We start from the raw sequence: 18,986 nt of genomic DNA, 5'->3' as shown, positions 1-18,986 counted from the left end.
TTTAGTCAGGAAGGAGAACCGAGCAGCTACGGCGTTATCTTGACCCACCACACCAGGTATCCGCGCCAGAGAAATACAGTTCGTGCTTTTGAAGAGCCAGCGCGTAAAACAGAATGCATGGGTGGCAAAGTAGTAAAATGATCTAGAATTGAGATCTGTATATTGACTGACTTTTATTGTTTGGTGAATTCACGCCCAGGTCGTGGAAAATATAATTATTTGAAAATGAAAGAAAAATCGAAAAATGCTGCCCGGACTCGACGGGAAAAGGAAAATAGTGAATTCTATGAGCTGGCCAAACTATTGCCTTTACCCTCTGCCATCACGTCTCAGCTTGATAAAGCTTCAATTATTCGACTCACAACAAGTTACTTGAAAATGAGAATTGTTTTTCCTGAAGGTAAGGTTATGATATTATTATATTAAACGTTGTTATATTATGATGATTATTATTAGGCTATTATAACAACCAACGTTTATATTGATGTTATCATAAGTGTTATTGGTGTATTTAATATTATATTTGTGTTACAGTTATGCTTTTTGTTTTTATTTTGGTGCTAGAAATTCATGTTCTTATGCAAGGATAATAATTCAAATCATAATTCCAAATGTTGCCACATATTATCAAATGACTTTGTTGCCTCATCTATACACTGATATACATGTGTTATATTATAATGATGTCTTATAATGATGAATCATGTCATGTTATTAACGTTTTAATTCCGCTCTCATTCTGCAAAACGCCTGTGCTGCCACTTCTCCTCATTTACACGAAAATCAATAAGACTACAGTAATGATTGTGTTTACGTATGGGAGATGTGCAGGCCTACATGCATCTAAATTAAGCTATATGTTGCACAACATAACTCGTTAGGCCCAATTAAATTCCATTCAATAATCTCGCCACTGTTGCACGTGAAGGGAATACTGTTATTTACCTATGTTATTTCCCATACTGATATATGGAATAGTTTTATATTTTAGTTGGGTATATATAGTCAAATATAGGCAATCAGAGAGATGGTCAAAATGCCATACGACTTAAGGTAACTTTTGTAGGACTTTTGAATTATGGCCATGAAATTGTGTCAATATTATTAACTAGGACTAAGAAATGTTTTTAATTGGAATTTATTCAATCAGAATCTACCCTAATGTTTTTCCAAAACAAACTTGATTTATGCCTAAGTAGCCTAAAGATAGCAACTTTATGCACACAATGTCCTGTGAAATAAGTAGTGTGCGCGCATAAATGGACCGCTGTACACACCTCTTTGTCTGTGAAGAATACACTGTGCGTGTCTTTTTACATTTATACACGTGTAGTCCCCTTTCAGAGTCAGGCGACCATGATGCCCCTGGAAGACGATTAGCCGTCATTTGCCACCTTCTCCCCGTGGTCTCAACGGGCCCCTGTTCTGCGTGACCGCTACAGAGCCGCGCCAATTAGCGTCGCCCGAGCGACTAGCGGTCTGATCCTTACGAACATATGGGGGCCTTGTAACACTGAGGCAAAGAAGAGAAGCGACTTCTCAAGAATTACTTCTCAAGCTCAGGCTGTTAAGACACACACCAACACAAAAAAACGCACGAGAGTATATGGATTGTGGATTTTGCTTAAGATCGATTCCCCCTATGTGTCGAATGTTGTTTTTAGGCCTATAGGCCTAACCTATGTATGACGTTGCAGGTGATCAACGATTCATCGCATGCACGGGCGTCTTGGGCGTACCCGTAGATATTAGCCTATCAATAATGTTAATGCAGTCAGTATAACATTTACATTTACATTTAAGTCATTTAGCAGACGCTCTTATCCAGAGCGACTTACAAGTGGAACACTGCACGTAATAGGCCTACTGAACATATGTCATCTAAAGTCTAATTGACTAATTCTATAAGCACACGCGATGGTTGTTTTGACGTTGTTATGACAAGTGTCATATCTTGTCTATTGTTAATTTTATCTTCATCAGTGTTTTACTGAGTTGTCCAAGGTCCACATATCTGATTTACACTATAAACCTACTTTGTATTGGGGGATTCTTCACGAACTAAAAACAAAACAAAAAACATGATTTGGGGGATTTTCACGAAATTGAATCCATAGAAGGGTCCTTTGGAGGAAGAATTGTTGACATATATTTGACATTTGTATCTTAAAGCATAATTGAGAAATAAAGACTTGAATTTCGAATATTTGTGAAATTTTCGTCTTACCCTTTAATACTCTATAATGTTTCATCTGTAGGTGCTACAAAGCAAAAATTGGTTTCATATGAAGCTTTACTGCCTTCTCTGTGATATTGGCAGTATTTTGATTTCAATAACAATTTTCTTATATTAATTTATAACAATGGAAAAATTTGATTTGCCAAATGTTTTCAATATAGGCCTATGGTTTAACATAATATAGGTCTACCTACTCTACAGACATATCAAAGTTTCAGAGTGGGATCTCTGCTAGTTTTAAATTTATGGACCATTTTATACAGAGAAATTGACGAAGTAGGCAATGTAACCAATCACAGCCCTCCTTTAACTTGAATCATTGCTCATCCTGCAAATCACCAGCAGAGGGCGACCATTTTGAATCCATTTTCACATTCACTCATTGATAATACTTAGAAATTGGATCATTACTCTAAAAGTAGCAGAGATCCCACTCTGGAACTTTGATAGCCTGTATAGTATATTATGTTCAGCAATATATAGAGAAATTAGCCAAATCCAAAATGGTAGCCTATATTTTCAATGTTCATGTTTTATATTTTTCAATATTAATACATTTATGTCATACATTTTTTATAAGAAAAATATAACTGATATCACCGAGCAAGCGGTAAATCTTCATATGACACCAATCTTTGATTTGTAGCACCTACAGATGAAACATTTTGGCGTCTTAAAGGAGGTCAGGGTAAGGCGAAAATGTGATAAATATTCCAACTTCAATTAATTATTTCTCAATCATACAAATGTAAAATATATGTCAACAATCCTTTCTCCAAAGGACCCTACTTTCGCTTACATCTAGTGAAAATCCCCCAAATCAGGCCACTCCAATCTGTCCCCTATACATTTTAAATCGATGAGCCATGATAACCATAGAAGTTAAATTGGTACAGCATTCACAGGTGCAACAAATATAGCCTCTTACAAGGCACGCCTCAAAATATGTTAATGAGCCAGAAACAACAATAGGCCTACCATGCACCCACTAGTGGTGCAAAGGTTTTTGGCGCTCCAAAGATACGTTTTTTTTTTACTGTTGATAATACCTAAAATGTGAGTTTTTCCTTACAGTGTAGGCTATAGGCTATCATAGGCTATCAATCTAAGCTTCTTATAGATAGGCCCGCCTACTCTTTAATATTGATAAAAGAGGAGTGTAGAAAGAAAACAATTTAAACCAGAAATAGTCTATTTAGCGTTAGTAGCCTATGTACACCCGTTCTCACCAGAAGCTCATTTCAGTCACCGTTTGTCTGGGTGAATGGAATGATGAGGAAATTATGACAGGACTATGCTTAATTCGTTTTTTATCACCGTTCCATGATTTTATTAGGCTACAGCTCACCGTTTCCACACTTGATAAGGAAACAAAGCATGCGGTCGTTTCCCAACACTAGCATATGGTAAAATAAACTGATGAATAATTGAAGCTACAGTCTCACAGGGAGGAAGGGATAGTGGCTGTATGGGGGAATCTTCTGTATACTCAGTTTAGGAGGGTCCTGTCACTGATGCGTTTTACGATCCGTATTGGGAGCCATGTGCTTTCCTCATTAAATAGCCTCTGCTGTCTTAAAGGGCTGTCCAAACACACACACACTGCTGCGAGGAGTGCAAAGCAAATCGCCTTGAAACACACAACACAATGTCGAATTAGGCCCGGAAAGTGACCGCGTTTATTGAAAAGAAAATGTTCCGAGTATTCGCTAGTAAAATATTATATGAAAATGTATAGAGGTGAAAGTGTTTTATGGCCGTTATTGACAGCGAGCGGTCAATAACCTTTCATCCACCCTATGTTGTCCCACGGTGTTGAATTACAAGTCACATAAGAGAGAGAGAGAGAGCGGGAGAGACGCGTTGATGCGTTTGTTTTGCTGAAGTCTTCCGCCGCTGTAAGATTAATCGAAAACACAAACAGGCATACAATGCGTATTTGGGCCACCTCACATTTTATTTGGTTCAACAAAATGTTTCGACAATAGATAACCATAACAGCAAACCATATGTCTGGCTTGTCAGGCGTTGCTGACGCAAATATGCAATATTAGAATCATAATTCCAGCATAGGACATTATTAGGCCTAGCCCATTTCTTGGAAGGATTTTTAAGCTTTTTATATTCCTATACGTTGTTGAAACCTGCACAATTAATGGGACACGATATATTTGTGTGTTGGCCTACACAACGTATTATGCTTCTTCTAAGAGCTGAGGCCCATGTAAATAATGATCTAAATCTGTTGTGGACGCGCACGTGAGCAAAATAACAAATTGAGCTCAGAGAAACTGGGAGCTTTTCCAACTGCAATTTTATAGGAGACGAATACAATTTTCTAACCCTGCATGCGAGCAATTGAACACTCTTTCAGGACAGGGCTCTCCAGACTAATCTTTGAGTCGTCGCTAACGCCTCTTTTGTTTGAAATGTAGGCCTACTTTTGTTCAGTTTGGAGCACTTCATGTCGCAGGAGTATCTTTAGATCCTATTTCTGAATGTAATGTGATTATCTTAAACGCGCGTTGATGTCGAAGAGAGCCTAATTCCCTGCGGTAGGTCAAGTGCGAGAACCTAAAGGCCCCAGCTCGAGCTTCCACACAGATTACCACGGCGCGGAGAGGCACATAGAGTCCCAGCTATGGGGTGGGACTAGTTACCACAACCTATTTGTGCAATTCTATTTTCAAGTGATTTTAAATCTAACCCTAATCTTAAATTAAGACCAAAAAACATTTATTTCTTCCTACATTTTTACAATATAGACATTTTTGACTTTGTGGCTTTGGTACCTAGTGGAAACCCACCTATGGCCCTGCTTAATTGCAATTACCTTAAAACGTGACGTATTGACACACAAAAAAAGTCCCTGGTCCCCCCCCCCCCCCCCCCCCACGTTATCACCAGTAGGTCTATGAGTGATGGTCATTCATTAGAATGATATGAAATGCTAAAAGTTAAGAGATTGAGATTAAATCATTGTCTATTGAATAATAAATGATTTTCCATATGACACTGAATGGTCCAGCTCCTGTAGTGAAGAGGCTGCATATTTGAGTTGTGGTTAAGGAGTAATTTGTTTGTTTCCGTTGTGTAAACGTGAAGTGCATTTTTGGTTAATATTAAAATGCGAAATGTTTCTGTCGTTGTTGTGATCTTTGCACTGGCGCGTGTTTGTTTTCGTATGGAATTTGCATTTCAATCGGGATTGCGCGGTGGTTTACCGGGGACAGCAACTCTTATTTGCTTTATCGGGTTTTGTTGGTTCCTTTGGGTGTGCGGGGGAGATTTGCACGTCCAATGTCTTGCCAACCTGTTTACAGTCCGTTCAATGCGAAAATATTTTCGTTCGCTGTGAAATCAGGTGTGCTCAATTGAACGAATAATATTAGGTTTTTAAATATAGACCCAAACATTATATTTATTTCAAGTGTGAATATTATTATGATATGCCTATCATTGATTTTAACGCTGATAGCCATATTATTAAATGTACACAATTACGTCGAAAATGTATGCATCCCAAAGGCATCCTCTCTATAAGGATATTGGGCCTATGTAAGATTATTATTGTCATGTTTGGTTATTATGATAATGAGTATTATTATGTCTTATTTTCCCATGTGTGTTGCAGGGCTGGGAGAGTCCTGGGGCCACGTGAGTCGGACCAGATCTCTGGATAATGTTGGGCGAGAGCTGGGATCACATCTGTTACAGGTGGGATCACATATCCTACAGGTGCAGACTTATTTGAATTATGAACACCATTTTTATCTTTGGAATAATAATAGAAATGTTTAAAAAATGTCGAATGTAAAACGTGTTTTTATTATTGTAAATTCTGTATGCATGATTTATTTTTTATTGTATTATTATTATTATCATTATTATTATTATTATCATTATCCCACGTGACAGCAGCAGTAGTCGCCCGTTATCCATGCTTTAAAAGGAGAGCGATTTTCTTCCTCACAACGCCTCCCTCCTGCTGCTCTCATTCTTGTGGATATAAATCTGGAAATATCTTCAACGCATTCATAGTCACGCGCTGCGCCTCTCTTCTCTCCTCCAGGAGTCTCTAGTTAACAAGGGTTCGTTCCTACATGATCTGTTACGATCATGTAGGAACACTAAATGCAACACAGCAAAAGCACCATGGCCTAGTATAGTCGAAGTGCTAGACTATAATAATGATCATAATGATATTAATAAGTATGCAGACATTATTAGTGTTTTTCTATTGATAAGTTCAAGATAATTAATAATTTCAATATAAATAATTTGGATACATTGAAGTAAATTGTGTTATTATTATTATTATGCTAATTGGTAACAACCTTTTTGATACAGTCAATCAATAAAAAAAACACTATGCTACGATGCTGTCATAGACGTGTCTCCGATATTTTCCTTATTTTGTATTGACAACAGATTGATTGATTATTAATATGAGAAATTACATGATCTAATAACCTGTATAGTAGCATTAATATGTAGGCCTAGCTAGGCAAAGGTCTACGCACATTTTGTCCACGTTGGACCTAATTAAAATATACATTACATTTATTTTTCAGACGTTGGACGGGTTCATTTTTGTGGTTGCTCCGGACGGGAAAATAATGTACATATCTGAAACAGCATCGGTCCATTTGGGATTATCACAGGTACGCTGCTACTGATTGCTTTATTTTGCATTCGATTTAAATCGATCCTTGTGCTTTGTGCTACGGTAGACATAGCCTATAGTCCTATGTTTTACGTTCCTTGAAAACAATGACTAAACGTGTATTTTAACAGGTAGAGCTGACGGGAAATAGTATTTACGAGTACATCCACCCCGCTGACCACGACGAAATGACAGCCGTGCTGACAGCTCACCAACCCTCCCACTCGCACTTTGTCCAAGGTATGGTAACCTGTGTGTGCTATGGTGACTGAATGAGCACTGAATCATGTGTCATGGTATTTACATTATATGGTCGTCTTTGATTGCGTTTTCTCTCTGTCTTTGAAGAACATGAAATGGAACGTTCGTTCTTCTTGAGAATGAAATGCGTCCTCGCGAAAAGAAATGCTGGTCTGACATGTGGTGGATACAAGGTAGGCCTATGTTGCTGCCATCTTTCTCAATGTCGAAGATGTTAGATTATATAGTCAGTCATTCCAGTTTGTACTGCTTGTGTGACTGAATTCTTGATAGTTTGCACATCGTCTTTATAAATGAAGCCTATGTTTTCAACTTTTCTGGCAAACTGCAGTTGTTTTTTGAAAAATCCATCAAACTGTAGTTTTAGCCCTGCTAGAAACTCTCCGTTCCCATGCAGTCCATAATAACAGAAATCTCTTGCAATACCTCTAAACTGGTTGAATACATATTTCCATATGTGTATTCTTATGTATTGTAGGCCTACATGCATATTTGTGTGTACAATTCTGTCAGGTGATCCACTGCAGCGGGTACCTAAAGATCCGTCAGTACAGCCTGGACATGTCTCCATTTGATGGCTGCTATCAGAACGTGGGCTTGGTGGCGGTGGGCCACTCTCTACCCCCTAGCGCTGTCACTGAAATCAAACTACACAGCAACATGTTCATGTTCAGAGCCAGCCTGGATATGAAGCTCATCTTCCTCGACTCCAGGTAAATACAGTATTTAACGCCACTCACACACTGGAGAAGCTTAGTCGTCCCAAATACTTAAGGCTCCACTTGAAACAATTTCTAACGGCTTTGTAGAGCATTCATAACATCTTCATAAATGCTACATAGATGCATGAGTAGTCATACACATCTGAAATAATGAGGAAGATGTGGAAATTGGGTACATTCTGTATGCATATATATATGTAATTATGAGTGTATTTAATATTGTGTATGTCCCAGGGTAGCTGAGCTGACAGGCTATGAGCCCCAGGATCTTATAGAGAAGACGCTCTATCACCATGTCCATAGCTGTGACTCCTTCCACCTGAGATGTGCACACCACTTGTGTGAGTTAGGTTTGTTTTGCTCTCCTACAGTTACTATCTCCCAGTCCTCAGCACTAGAATTTTCTATCTGTGATATATTAACAGTGTAGTGGCAATAGTAATACAAAAGGCATAACTAACACCACTGTCTATGCTGAATGTTATACACATATATAATGTACTTACAGTGCATTCGGAAAGTATTCACACCCCTTGACTTTTTCCACATTTCCCCTCCTCATCAAACTACACACAATACACCATATGCAAAAGAGATTTTTAGACATTTTTGCAAATGTATTAAAAATAAAACACTGATATCATATTTACGTAATTATTCAGACCCTTTACTCAGTACTTTGTTGCAGCACTTTTGGCAGCGAGTACAGCCTCAAGTCTTCTTGAGTATGACGCTACAAGCTTGGCACACCTTTATTTGTGGAGTTTCTCCCATTCTTCTCTGCAGTTCCTCTCAAGCTGTCAGGTTGGATGTGGAGCGTTGCTGCACAGATATTTTCAGGCCTCTCCAGAGATGTTCGATCAGGTTCAAGTCCGGGTTCTGGCTGGGCCACTCAAGGACATTCAGAGACATGTCCCGAAGCCACTCCTGCGTTGTCTTGGCTGTGTGCTTAGGGTCGTTGTCCTTTTGGAAGGTGAACCTTCACCCCAGTCTGAAGTCCTGAGTGCTCTGGAGTGGGTTTTCATCAAGGATCTCTCTGTACTTTGCTCCGTTCATCTTTCCCTCAATTCTGACTAGTCTCCCAGTCCCTGCCGCTGAAAAACATCCCCACAGCATGATGCTGCCACCACCATCCTTCACCGTAGGGATGGAGCCAGGTTTCCTCCAGACATGAAGCTTGGCATTCAGGCCAAAGAGTTCAATCTTGGTTTCTTCAGACCAGAGAATCTTGTTTCTCATAGTCTGAATCTTTAGGTGTCTTTTGCCAAACTCTAAGCGGGCTGTCATGTGCCTTTTACTGAGGAGTGGCTTCCGTCTGGCCACTCTACCATAAAGGCCTGATTGGCGGAGTGCTGCAGAGATGGTTGTCCTTCTGGAAGGATCTCCCATCTCCACAGAGAAACTCTGGAGCTCTGTCAGTGACCATCATGTTCATAGTCACCTTCCTGACTAAGGCCCTTCTCCCCCGATTGCTCAGTTTTTCCCGGGTGGCCAGCTCAGAAAGAGTCTTGGTAGTTCCAAACTTCTTCCATTTAAGAATGATGGAGGCCACTGTGTTCTTGGGGACCTTCAATGCTGCTACTGTGGAACTTTATATAGACAGGTGTGTGCCTTTCCAAATCATGTCCAATCAGTTGAATTTACCACAAGTGGACTCCAATCAAGTTGTATAACGAGCAGCCTGGTGACCTAGATGCCAGAGAGGGAGCACACGTGACAGTCTCATAGCAAAGGGTCTGAATTCTTATGTAAATAAGGTATTTCTCTTTCTTATTTTGAATACATTCGCCCCAAAAAATATCTAAAAACCTGTTTTCACTTTGTCATTATGAGTTATTGTGATTTTTTATTTATTTAATCAATTTTAGAATAAGGATGTAACGTAACAAAATGTGAAAAAGTCAAGGGCTCTGAATACTTTCTGGATGCATTGTAATTGTACTTTAATAATAGCTTACATCACCTGAAACAAAGTGCCTGTTTTTCCATTTCTAAATTGCTTTATGAACTATCTGATTGATATTATGGTTTCACGTCACCAGAGTCTAAATTATTATCTGACAAATAAAATATTATATTTTTTAATTATATTTTATCAGTTCTAATATATTTTGTGCATATGACAGAGTAATTGCAATAACCTGTTCTACTTTGAACCACATCCATGTTGCACTACAATCATATCATCCACATTATGTTATACATGGCCACTAATTAATGCTTCATTATTTTGAACAATGATATAAACAAGAATTTCAGTTTACCTCTAACTCTCTCACTCCCCCTCTCTCTGTCTGTCTGTCTGTCTGTCTGTCTGTCTGTCTGTCTGTCTGTCTGTCTGTCTGTCTGTCTGTCTGTCTGTCTGTCTGTCTGTCTGTCTGTCTGTCTGTCTGTCTGTCTGTCTGTCTGTCTGTCTGTCTGTCTCTCTCTCTCTCTCTCTCTCTCTCTCTCTCTCTCTCTCTCTCTCTCTCTCTCTCTCTCTCTCTCTCTCTCTCTCTCTCTCTCTCTCTCTCTCTCTCTCTCTCTCTCTCTCTCTCTCTCTCTCTCTCTCTCTCTCTCTCTCTCTCTCTCTCTCTCTCTCTCTCTCTCTCTCTCTCTCTCTCTCTCTCTCTCTCTCTCTCTCTCTCTCTCTCTCTCTCTCTCTCTCTCTCTCTCCAGTGCTGGTGAAAGGCCAAGTGACCACTAAGTACTATAGGTTCCTGGCTAAGCAGGGTGGCTGGGTTTGGGTCCAGAGCTATGCCACCATCGTACACAACAGCCGTTCCTCCAGACCCCACTGTATCGTCAGTGTCAACTACGTCCTCACGTAGGTACCTCAGCAAAACCCCAGAGGATAACACATGAAAGCCATTGTACAACAGTTATTTCTTATGTGATCCTTGGTGGATAACATACAGGACCAACACTACATCAGTGGGTCATAATATGTGTGCTAGTCCCACAGTGTGTATAGCCTGCCCTTTTGGTTTGTCTGTACATCACCAATAAGTCTGTAGTACTGTCAGTGGAAAGAATGGTGCTGTAGGTCTAGGGTGTCTGGTATTTCTTCAGTGGATGGTTATATCTCCTATCGGGAGGCATGGCACCGCAGAGAGCGAGATCAGCAGTCACATCTGTCCTTGATTTGTTTGGTCTGATGTGATTCCTGGCTCTGGGAGGGTCAGGCCAGGCTTGAGCCTGTTCAGATTTTTACACAGCACCACACACACACACAGACTTCTTTGTAGCTCAGCTTAGCTGTCGTTTCCCTCTCTGATAAGATAATGAGTATTGGCACCCGAGGTTTACACAAGCCATCACTGCAAAGCAATTAACGAGAGGTTAATAAGAAATATATTTATTTTTAGGTTAATAAGAAACATGACACATTTTTGTTCATTTGCTTAAATGACTTAAGTGTAGTGGATGAGGTGTTTGTTGAAGGTAAGTTTTGACAGGATTGTAAATAGGACTTTTTATTTGTTGAGCTCATTTATAGTGGAACGAAATTGTGTATTTTCGTCTCATCAAAGCCTGTCGACTGTGTTTGTTGTTGTTCTGTAGATGTTAGGATGAAATGTTCTGTTAGATTTTTCTGTCTAATAGGGTGAGAGTTTACAGTAGCTGACAGGCAGGCTGCAGCGGTCTATCACTGTTTTCAATTTAGAATCATATTTTCTTGAAAAACTGAAAGTTGTTTACTGTCACTTTCTTCTGCTGTAGAATAGTTATTGTGTAATAGTGTGGATGTCTGTGTGTAGAATAGTTATTGTGTAGTAGTGTGGATGTCTGTGTGTATAATAGTTATTGTGTAGTAGTGTGGATGTCTGTGTGTATAATAGTTATTGTGTAATAGTGTGGATGTCTGTGTGTAGAATAGTTATTGTGTAGTAGTGTGGATGTCTGTGTGTAGAATAGTTATTGTGTAGTAGTGTGGATGTCTGTGTGTAGAATAGTTATTGTGTAGTAGTGTGGATGTCTGTGTGTATAATAGTTATTGTGTAGTAGTGTGGATGTCTGTGTGTAGAATACTTATTGTGTAGTAGTGTGGATGTCTGTGTGTAGAATAGTTATTGTGTAATAGTGTGGATGTCTGTGTGTAGAATAGTTATTGTGTAGTAGTGTGGATGTCTGTGTGTAGAATAGTTATTGTGTAATAGTGTGGATGTCTGTGTGTAGAATAGTTATTGTGTAGTAGTGTGGATGTCTGTGTGTATAATAGTTATTGTGTAATAGTGTGGATGTCTGTGTGTAGAATAGTTATTGTGTAGTAGTGTGGATGTCTGTGTGTAGAATAGTTATTGTGTAGTAGTGTGGATGTCTGTGTGTATAATAGTTATTGTGTAATAGTGTGGATGTCTGTGTGTAGAATAGTTATTGTGTAGTAGTGTGGATGTCTGTGTGTATAATAGTTATTGTGTAGTAGTGTGGATGTCTGTGTGTAGAATAGTTATTGTGTAGTAGTGTGGATGTCTGTGTGTAGAATAGTTATTGTGTAATAGTGTGGATGTCTGTGTGTATAATAGTTATTGTGTAGTAGTGTGGATGTCTGTGTGTAGAATAGTTATTGTTTAGTAGTGTGGATGTCTGTGCGTAGAATAGTTATTGTGTAGTAGTGTGGATGTCTGTGTGTATAATAGTTATTGTGTAGTAGTGTGGATGTCTGTGTGTAGAATAGTTATTGTGTAGTAGTGTGGGTGTCTGTGTGTAGAATAGTTATTGTGTTGAGTAGTGTGGTGTCTGTGTCTAGATTAGTTATTGTGTTGAGTAGTGTGGGTGTCTGTGTGTATTATAGTTATTGTGTTGAGCAGCGTGGGTGTCTGTGTAGGATAGTTATTGTGTTGAGTAGTGTGGGTGTCTGTGTGTAGTATAGTTATTGTGTTGAGTAGCGTGGGTGTCTGTGTGTTGAGGTCATTGAGTTATCAGGTTTACAAAAGCTTATTCATGTCTATGGACTTGGCTGTTACCTTTGGAACCCTCACCCAGGAAGGGAAAGTCAGTTGGCAAGGTGTCTCTGGAATGAACAACATGTCCATCTGTCTGTCTGCAGACTGTGTCAACTGTCTCAGTCAAGCATGGGTTCACAAAGTCTTTTTTTCTTCCTAATAGTTTTAATTTGTTTGGTTGAGTCAACCTGGCCTGAGGTGTCAGATAGAAGTGATTTCACTGTTGGCACTATTCCATTGTCTCTATTGGCCTTGGCAAACCTCAATCCAGTCAAGCTTAAGTATTAGAAAGAAAACTAATACAGTTTGAACCCAGGTCTGGTGGACTGTCTTTCTCAGACAGTGGTATTGAGCTAAGTGTGGGCCTCCGTCATGCATGAGCACTGATAAGCAACACAATTTGCTTCAACCCAGTTTTCCACTGGAAAAGTCACCATAACGTTCAAACCTCTTTTCACTCGCCATGCACTTGCTTTATCATCTGAACTGCAAACAGTCCAGATATAGATATAGATATAGTCTGAGTCAAGCTCTATTGGTTCTGTGTGTTAGTATTGGCTCAGTACAGATGTAGAATCTTAATTTGATCACCTTGTTGCAGGAGAACTTTCCTATAATGCAGGAAATGTAAAACTTGTCATGTATTTGAGGTTTAAAAAGGCTTCTGAAGTTTGTAATTTCCACTTAGAAATCGTATAATTATATTCCACATAATAATTCACATTTCCTGTTTCTGCAGGATTATTTTCCTGCTGTAGCAAACTGGCTCAAATTAAGATCCTACATCTGTACCTTCCGGTTAGGTCTGTGGAAACGGTGCCACTGCCTTCTAGGATGGGATATTTAGCCTATTTCCTGGTGTGCTGCTGTGTGTAACGTGTATTGCTGCAGATGTAAAACTGTTTCAGTAAATTAATTAGGCCCATAAAACACTCCATTAGCCAGAGGAGGCAGAAGAGGCTTCTCCGTACAGAGGAGAGAAGAAGGAAATGACTCGACACGCACTGCCGCAGCCGCAGACTACCCCCCTCCCCATATCCATAACGGTGTTTATGAGGTTTTAATTGATAGGCCATAAAGATGAGGAGCGTTTATGGCTGCCAGCTTGGTGAGAGAGTAGAGAGTTTAAAGTTTGGATGGAGATTTTTCATTCCCCCCATGTGATCTTTTTTTTTTTAACAATTGTTTTATTTTGATTGAATCACATACTGTACAGTCAATTAGTACCGTCTTGTGACCTTGTTGAGATGTTTTATCGTGTGAGACATTAAGCTGTAATGAGACAATGTGCAAACGTGTTGTTTGCCTCAACGTATCTGTGAGAATAGCATCAGTCAGTCAGTGAATTCATAGTAACTCAGTTCATTAGCAGAGAGAGAGATAACAATACAATGTCATCCACTGAGTGTTCCTGTCTTGTCTGAGGCTAAATAATAATGATAATAATGAGTTCATTGTTTCCCCCTAAATTTCTGAGAGAATGGCATCGGATTTAGACAGTTCATCAGAGAACTATCACAGCCCCTTTGTCACTGTTGTTATCAGAGGCAGTGGTAGGTGATTCACACAGTAGCAGGTAGAGGTGTACTAGTCTACACTGATTAACACACAGCTAGTAGGGAACACAGGAACGCAGGAGTTCACCTCTGGTTGAACTGCCTCTATGTGTACTAGTACTGATAACCTATCTGCCTCGTCCTATTGGCTAGTACTGATAACCCTTCCACCTTCCGTCCCTTCCTATTGGCCAGAGCCTGTCACTGTGATCCCTGACCTTTCTTAGGCAATACTCTGTGTTTACAGAGAGACACGAACACTTTATCACGTAAAGGAGTTGGTGTGTGTGTCATGCACTGAAATGCGAGACCTGACCTGATCCTATGAGAATACTATTCTTTATGTTTTTGATGGTGTTTGTATGGAACGTGTATTTCTTGATTGTGATTGTGTGTGACATGTACCTGTATATGTGTCTGTGTGCGAGTGAGCATGTGCACATGCTTGGGGTGTGTGTGTCTGTTTGTGTGTGTGTGGAGGATGGATCAGTGTTTGGCCAGAGTAAACCATGTCCAGATTTTTCCATCCATCTTCTCCAACTTGATTCATCATAGTGAACAGAATCCATACGGGGAGGACTGGGACACTAAATCGGCCCTGGCATTTCTAACACACTGGGCTATTTTCTTCCTTGAGGCCCCTACACTGGCACATTTTCTTCCTTGATGGCCCTACACCGGCCCATTCTTTCCACTTGATGGCACATTAGTAGCCAGATAATGCTTATTTTTTGTGAAAATAAATCATGTTGGACAGTCCCACTCGGCTAAAAATGTACCAGCCCATCTGGCATTTGCCCGAAATGCCAGCTGGCCAGTCCACCCCTGATTTACAGAGAAATCAATTCCCATTTCCAAGTACTGTCTCCTGGCATGGTGTTCCTGTGGGCTTGGTTTAGCCAGACATAGCCCTTAATCGCATGTGTATTTGAACGAACAACCTCCCCTCTGTTGTATGTTTGTTAAAGGCCTTGTTACTGTCCTGATGAAGAAACAAGTCCTTCCAAAAGCCGCTCTCTTCCGCTCTCACTCACTCACTCACTCACTCACTCACTCACTCACTCACTCACTCACTCACTCACTCACTCACTCACTCACTCACTCACTCACTCACTCACTCACTCACTCCACTCACTCACTCACACACACACACACACACACACACACACACACACACACACACACACACACACACACACACACACACACACACACACACACACACACACACACACACACACACACACACACACACACACACACACACACACACACACACACACCATGCTTTAATTACCAAACAGATGTTAGTGGGTACGTGCCCCCAGAGAGTGAAAAAATAAAATACCCAGGTAAACAAAAGCACAAGCCACACTTGGATAAACAGTCGTAACATTGGAGCTGCCTTGTCTTGTTTAATGATGGTCTTTATGTAATCCTAACACATAGTTAAATCAGGAATATATCTGTGTATCTACATCAGGGCTCTCCAACCCTGTTCCTGGAGAGCTAACATCCTGTAGGTTTTCACTCCAACCCTAATCTAGCACACCTGATTGATAAGCTGAACCAGGTTAGTTACAGCTGGGGTTGGAGCGAAAACCTACAGGAAGGTAGCTCTCCAGGAACAGGGATGGACACCTCTGATCTACATGATCTACAGTACATACTGTATGTGTATGTTTCTGCAGGGATACTGAGTATAAAGGACTCCAGCTGTCTCTGGACCAGGTGACAGACACCAAGCCCTCCTTTCCCTTCAGCAGTACTCCCACCAGCCTCACTGAGAACCGCAGAGCACCCAAGAGCAGAGTGTCCCGAGCCAAGGCCAAGACCCGACTGTCCCCCTACACACAGGTGAGGCTCTATAGGAACATAAAGCACTGGTCCTGTACACATCCCACACAGAGGCAACTCTCTCTATTTGAGCCAGGATACTGCATGATCTATCAGTGATGGGAGGTGATGAGAGGTGATGGGAGGTAGCTTATACCTGATGTATCACTTCTTGATTACCTAGGTAATGACTCTTATTTCTCCTCTCTCTCGCCCTGTCTCTCTCCCTCTCTCGCCCTGTCTCTCTCCCTCTCTCTCGCGCACTCACCCTCTCTCTTTATCTCTGCAGTACGCTGGTTTCCAGGCCGAGCGGTCAGAGTCGGACCAGGACAGCCCTTGGGCCGGATCTCCCCTCACAGACTCTGCTTCCCCTCAGCTGCTGGAGCACGGTGAGGGGCTTGGCACCTCCTGTGCCTACAGGCAGTTCTCCGAGCCACGTCCCCTCTGCTACAGCCTCCCAATCACTGAGGAGCAACACCACCACCACACCTCCAGCGACAGCCACTCCCACCTCGACACACACGGCCACAAGCAGACGTGCGAGCGGGGCCGCTGTGAGGCAGGGAGGTACTTCCTGGGTGCTCCCCAGGGTGGGAGAGAGGCGTGGTGGGGAGCTGCCCGCTCTGTGCTGCCCCTGGCCAAGACCTCATCCCTGGAGAATGGAGAGGGATATGAGAGCAGCGTGCCCCACATCACATCCATCCACAGTCTGCATAGTAAGTCCCTATCCCTGGCCCTTTAGCTTGTATTACTGTAGGAGGCTGGAGATGGGTGAACTCCACTGTTGCAGGCTCAAAGACACACAGATTTGATTTGGGTTGGTACAAAAGCCTGCTCACTCTTCAGATCTCCCACCTCTGCTTTATTTAACCTTTATTTAACCAGGGAAAAATCTTGTGGTTATAACCTCTTTGCAATGGTGACATGGAAGAGGTCAGCAGCAAAATACAGGTTAGTTTTAACACGTAAGATAACATGCTGCTAACTCTGCTTAGCCCTGGATATAGCTTCCTGTTGGCTCTAAGATCAGTGTCCTGTCCCTCCCTCTACAGACCGTGGCCAATGGGACCAAGACAGTGTGGTCAGCTCGCCAGACGGGGGCTCCGCCAGCGACTCTGGGGACCGTTACCGCGCAGACTACTTCCGGGCCAGCCCCCAGGAGCCGAGCAAGATCGAGACCCTGATCCGAGCCACGCAGCAGATGATCAAGGAGGAGGAGAATCGTCTGCAGCACCGCAGCAAGCTCCACCCAGACACTGACACTCCTCTAGGGCCTGCCAACGGCCTCCCGAAGGGCCCCGGCCCCTGCTTCACCACCGACTACCCTCAGGGGGTGCTACAGAGTGTGTTGTGCCGTGGCCTGGGTCAGGTGATCAGCCCCGGATCAAGCCCTGCCCCTCTCTCCAGGCTCAGTAGCCCAGGCTCTGACCACCACCTCCCCAAGCCCAAAAACTACCTCCAGCAGACAGGACAGACAGACCTGTCCCCTCTCTCCCAGCCCCTGCACCACCAGCTTGGCCGTCCAGGCCCCTGCTCATCCTCCTCCCCTACCCCTGCCCCAGCCCTCTACCCTTCCCACCCCCAAACCCAAACGGGGAGGCCTTATCTGGACAAGCAAGCTGCTACCTACTCCCTGACGGGCTACGCTCTGGAGCACCTGTATGACACCGAGAGCCTCAGGGACTTCTGTTCCTCCGCTGGCTCCACCCACTACGACGTGACTTCACACCTGCGCATGCAGGCAGAGCAGGGGCCGGGACACAAGGGGACCTCCGTCATCATCACCAACGGCAGCTAACGCCCGCTTGTCCAAAAACACCAAGTCTAAAATGTCAGCATATTCCCTACATTAGGGAATAGGGTGCCATTTCCCTGCATGCTACTTTTGACCAAAGCCTGCATAGGGCTCTGGTCAAAAGTAATGCACTACATAGGGAATAGGTTGACATTTCGGGTGCACACTAAAACACATGAAGAAGAAACTGTAGATCCATGGAATCTCCATGCTATAGCCCAGCCTCGACTGCCTCATCTGCATCTTATCCAGCAAAAATACTTTTTCCTATCCTACTTCTTGTGTTTCCTTTTCTTTTAGTTTTTACAGAGCTACGTTATTCCATTTGCACTGTCAGAAATGGAGTTTCATTGTGGGAACCTCATCCCTAGGGTTGAAGATAGGGTTGTGGATATGTTTTGAGTTAACAGGGAAGGGTTCAACGTCAGTGCACTTTTTAGTGTTGGTGGTCAGAATCCCCTTATCACAACACAACTCTAGAGTTAAAGTCAACTGACCTGGTTAAATTGATATATTTTTTGTCCGTGTTACAGACGGCTATATCTGTTTGCTAATACAGGACTAGTAAAGGCCCAGGGCACTACTTTTGTGATAATAATTCAGGGGGTACTGCAGCACCCCTACTTCCCATAGCTATGATTAAAGGTGTGCAGTATAGAGATTAAGCAAAAATGACACAAAAAAACTTCACAGACATCAATGATTATGCAAATTCATTCTATCTATGTTTTCCCCAGTAGGTAAGGTATGGATTAAGGGAAGTGTACCCACACTTTCAGAGAAAGCAAAGAGGGGATTTAAGGGATACATGCAAGAGATACATATGCCTACATTTACATTGAGACATACAGCAGTTCACCTGGACTGTCAGGTAGCTAGCTCTACTTGGGCTAAATGTCTTGTTGGTGTGGATAACAACAGTTATTAGTGCTTTGGTCTGTCACCTCAGTGAGGATAACAACATTATATACAACCTCTAATGAACA

At 41.9% G+C, this 18,986-nt stretch overlaps 1 protein-coding gene across 1 annotated transcript; it reads left to right on the top strand.

Annotated features, from left to right (window-relative positions):
* The first annotated feature begins 225 nt into the window (after positions 1–225).
* LOC120030781 (single-minded homolog 1-A-like) lies at positions 226–18,003 on the top strand. Its single transcript, XM_038976216.1, has 11 exons — positions 226–400; positions 5,874–5,956; positions 6,814–6,903; positions 7,037–7,145; positions 7,254–7,339; positions 7,680–7,879; positions 8,123–8,229; positions 10,547–10,694; positions 16,061–16,226; positions 16,495–16,921; positions 17,258–18,003. The coding sequence occupies exons 1-11, from the start codon at positions 226–228 to the stop codon at positions 18,001–18,003; spliced, it is 2,337 nt and encodes a 778-aa protein (XP_038832144.1).
* Positions 18,004–18,986: the final 983 nt, after the last annotated feature.

Source organism: Salvelinus namaycush, chromosome 37 (genome assembly GCF_016432855.1).
Source record: "Salvelinus namaycush isolate Seneca chromosome 37, SaNama_1.0, whole genome shotgun sequence".
Taxonomy (NCBI): domain Eukaryota; kingdom Metazoa; phylum Chordata; class Actinopteri; order Salmoniformes; family Salmonidae; genus Salvelinus; species Salvelinus namaycush.
The sequence above is the reverse complement of the archived record's forward strand: the minus strand, read 5'-3'. Positions and strand labels throughout refer to the sequence as shown.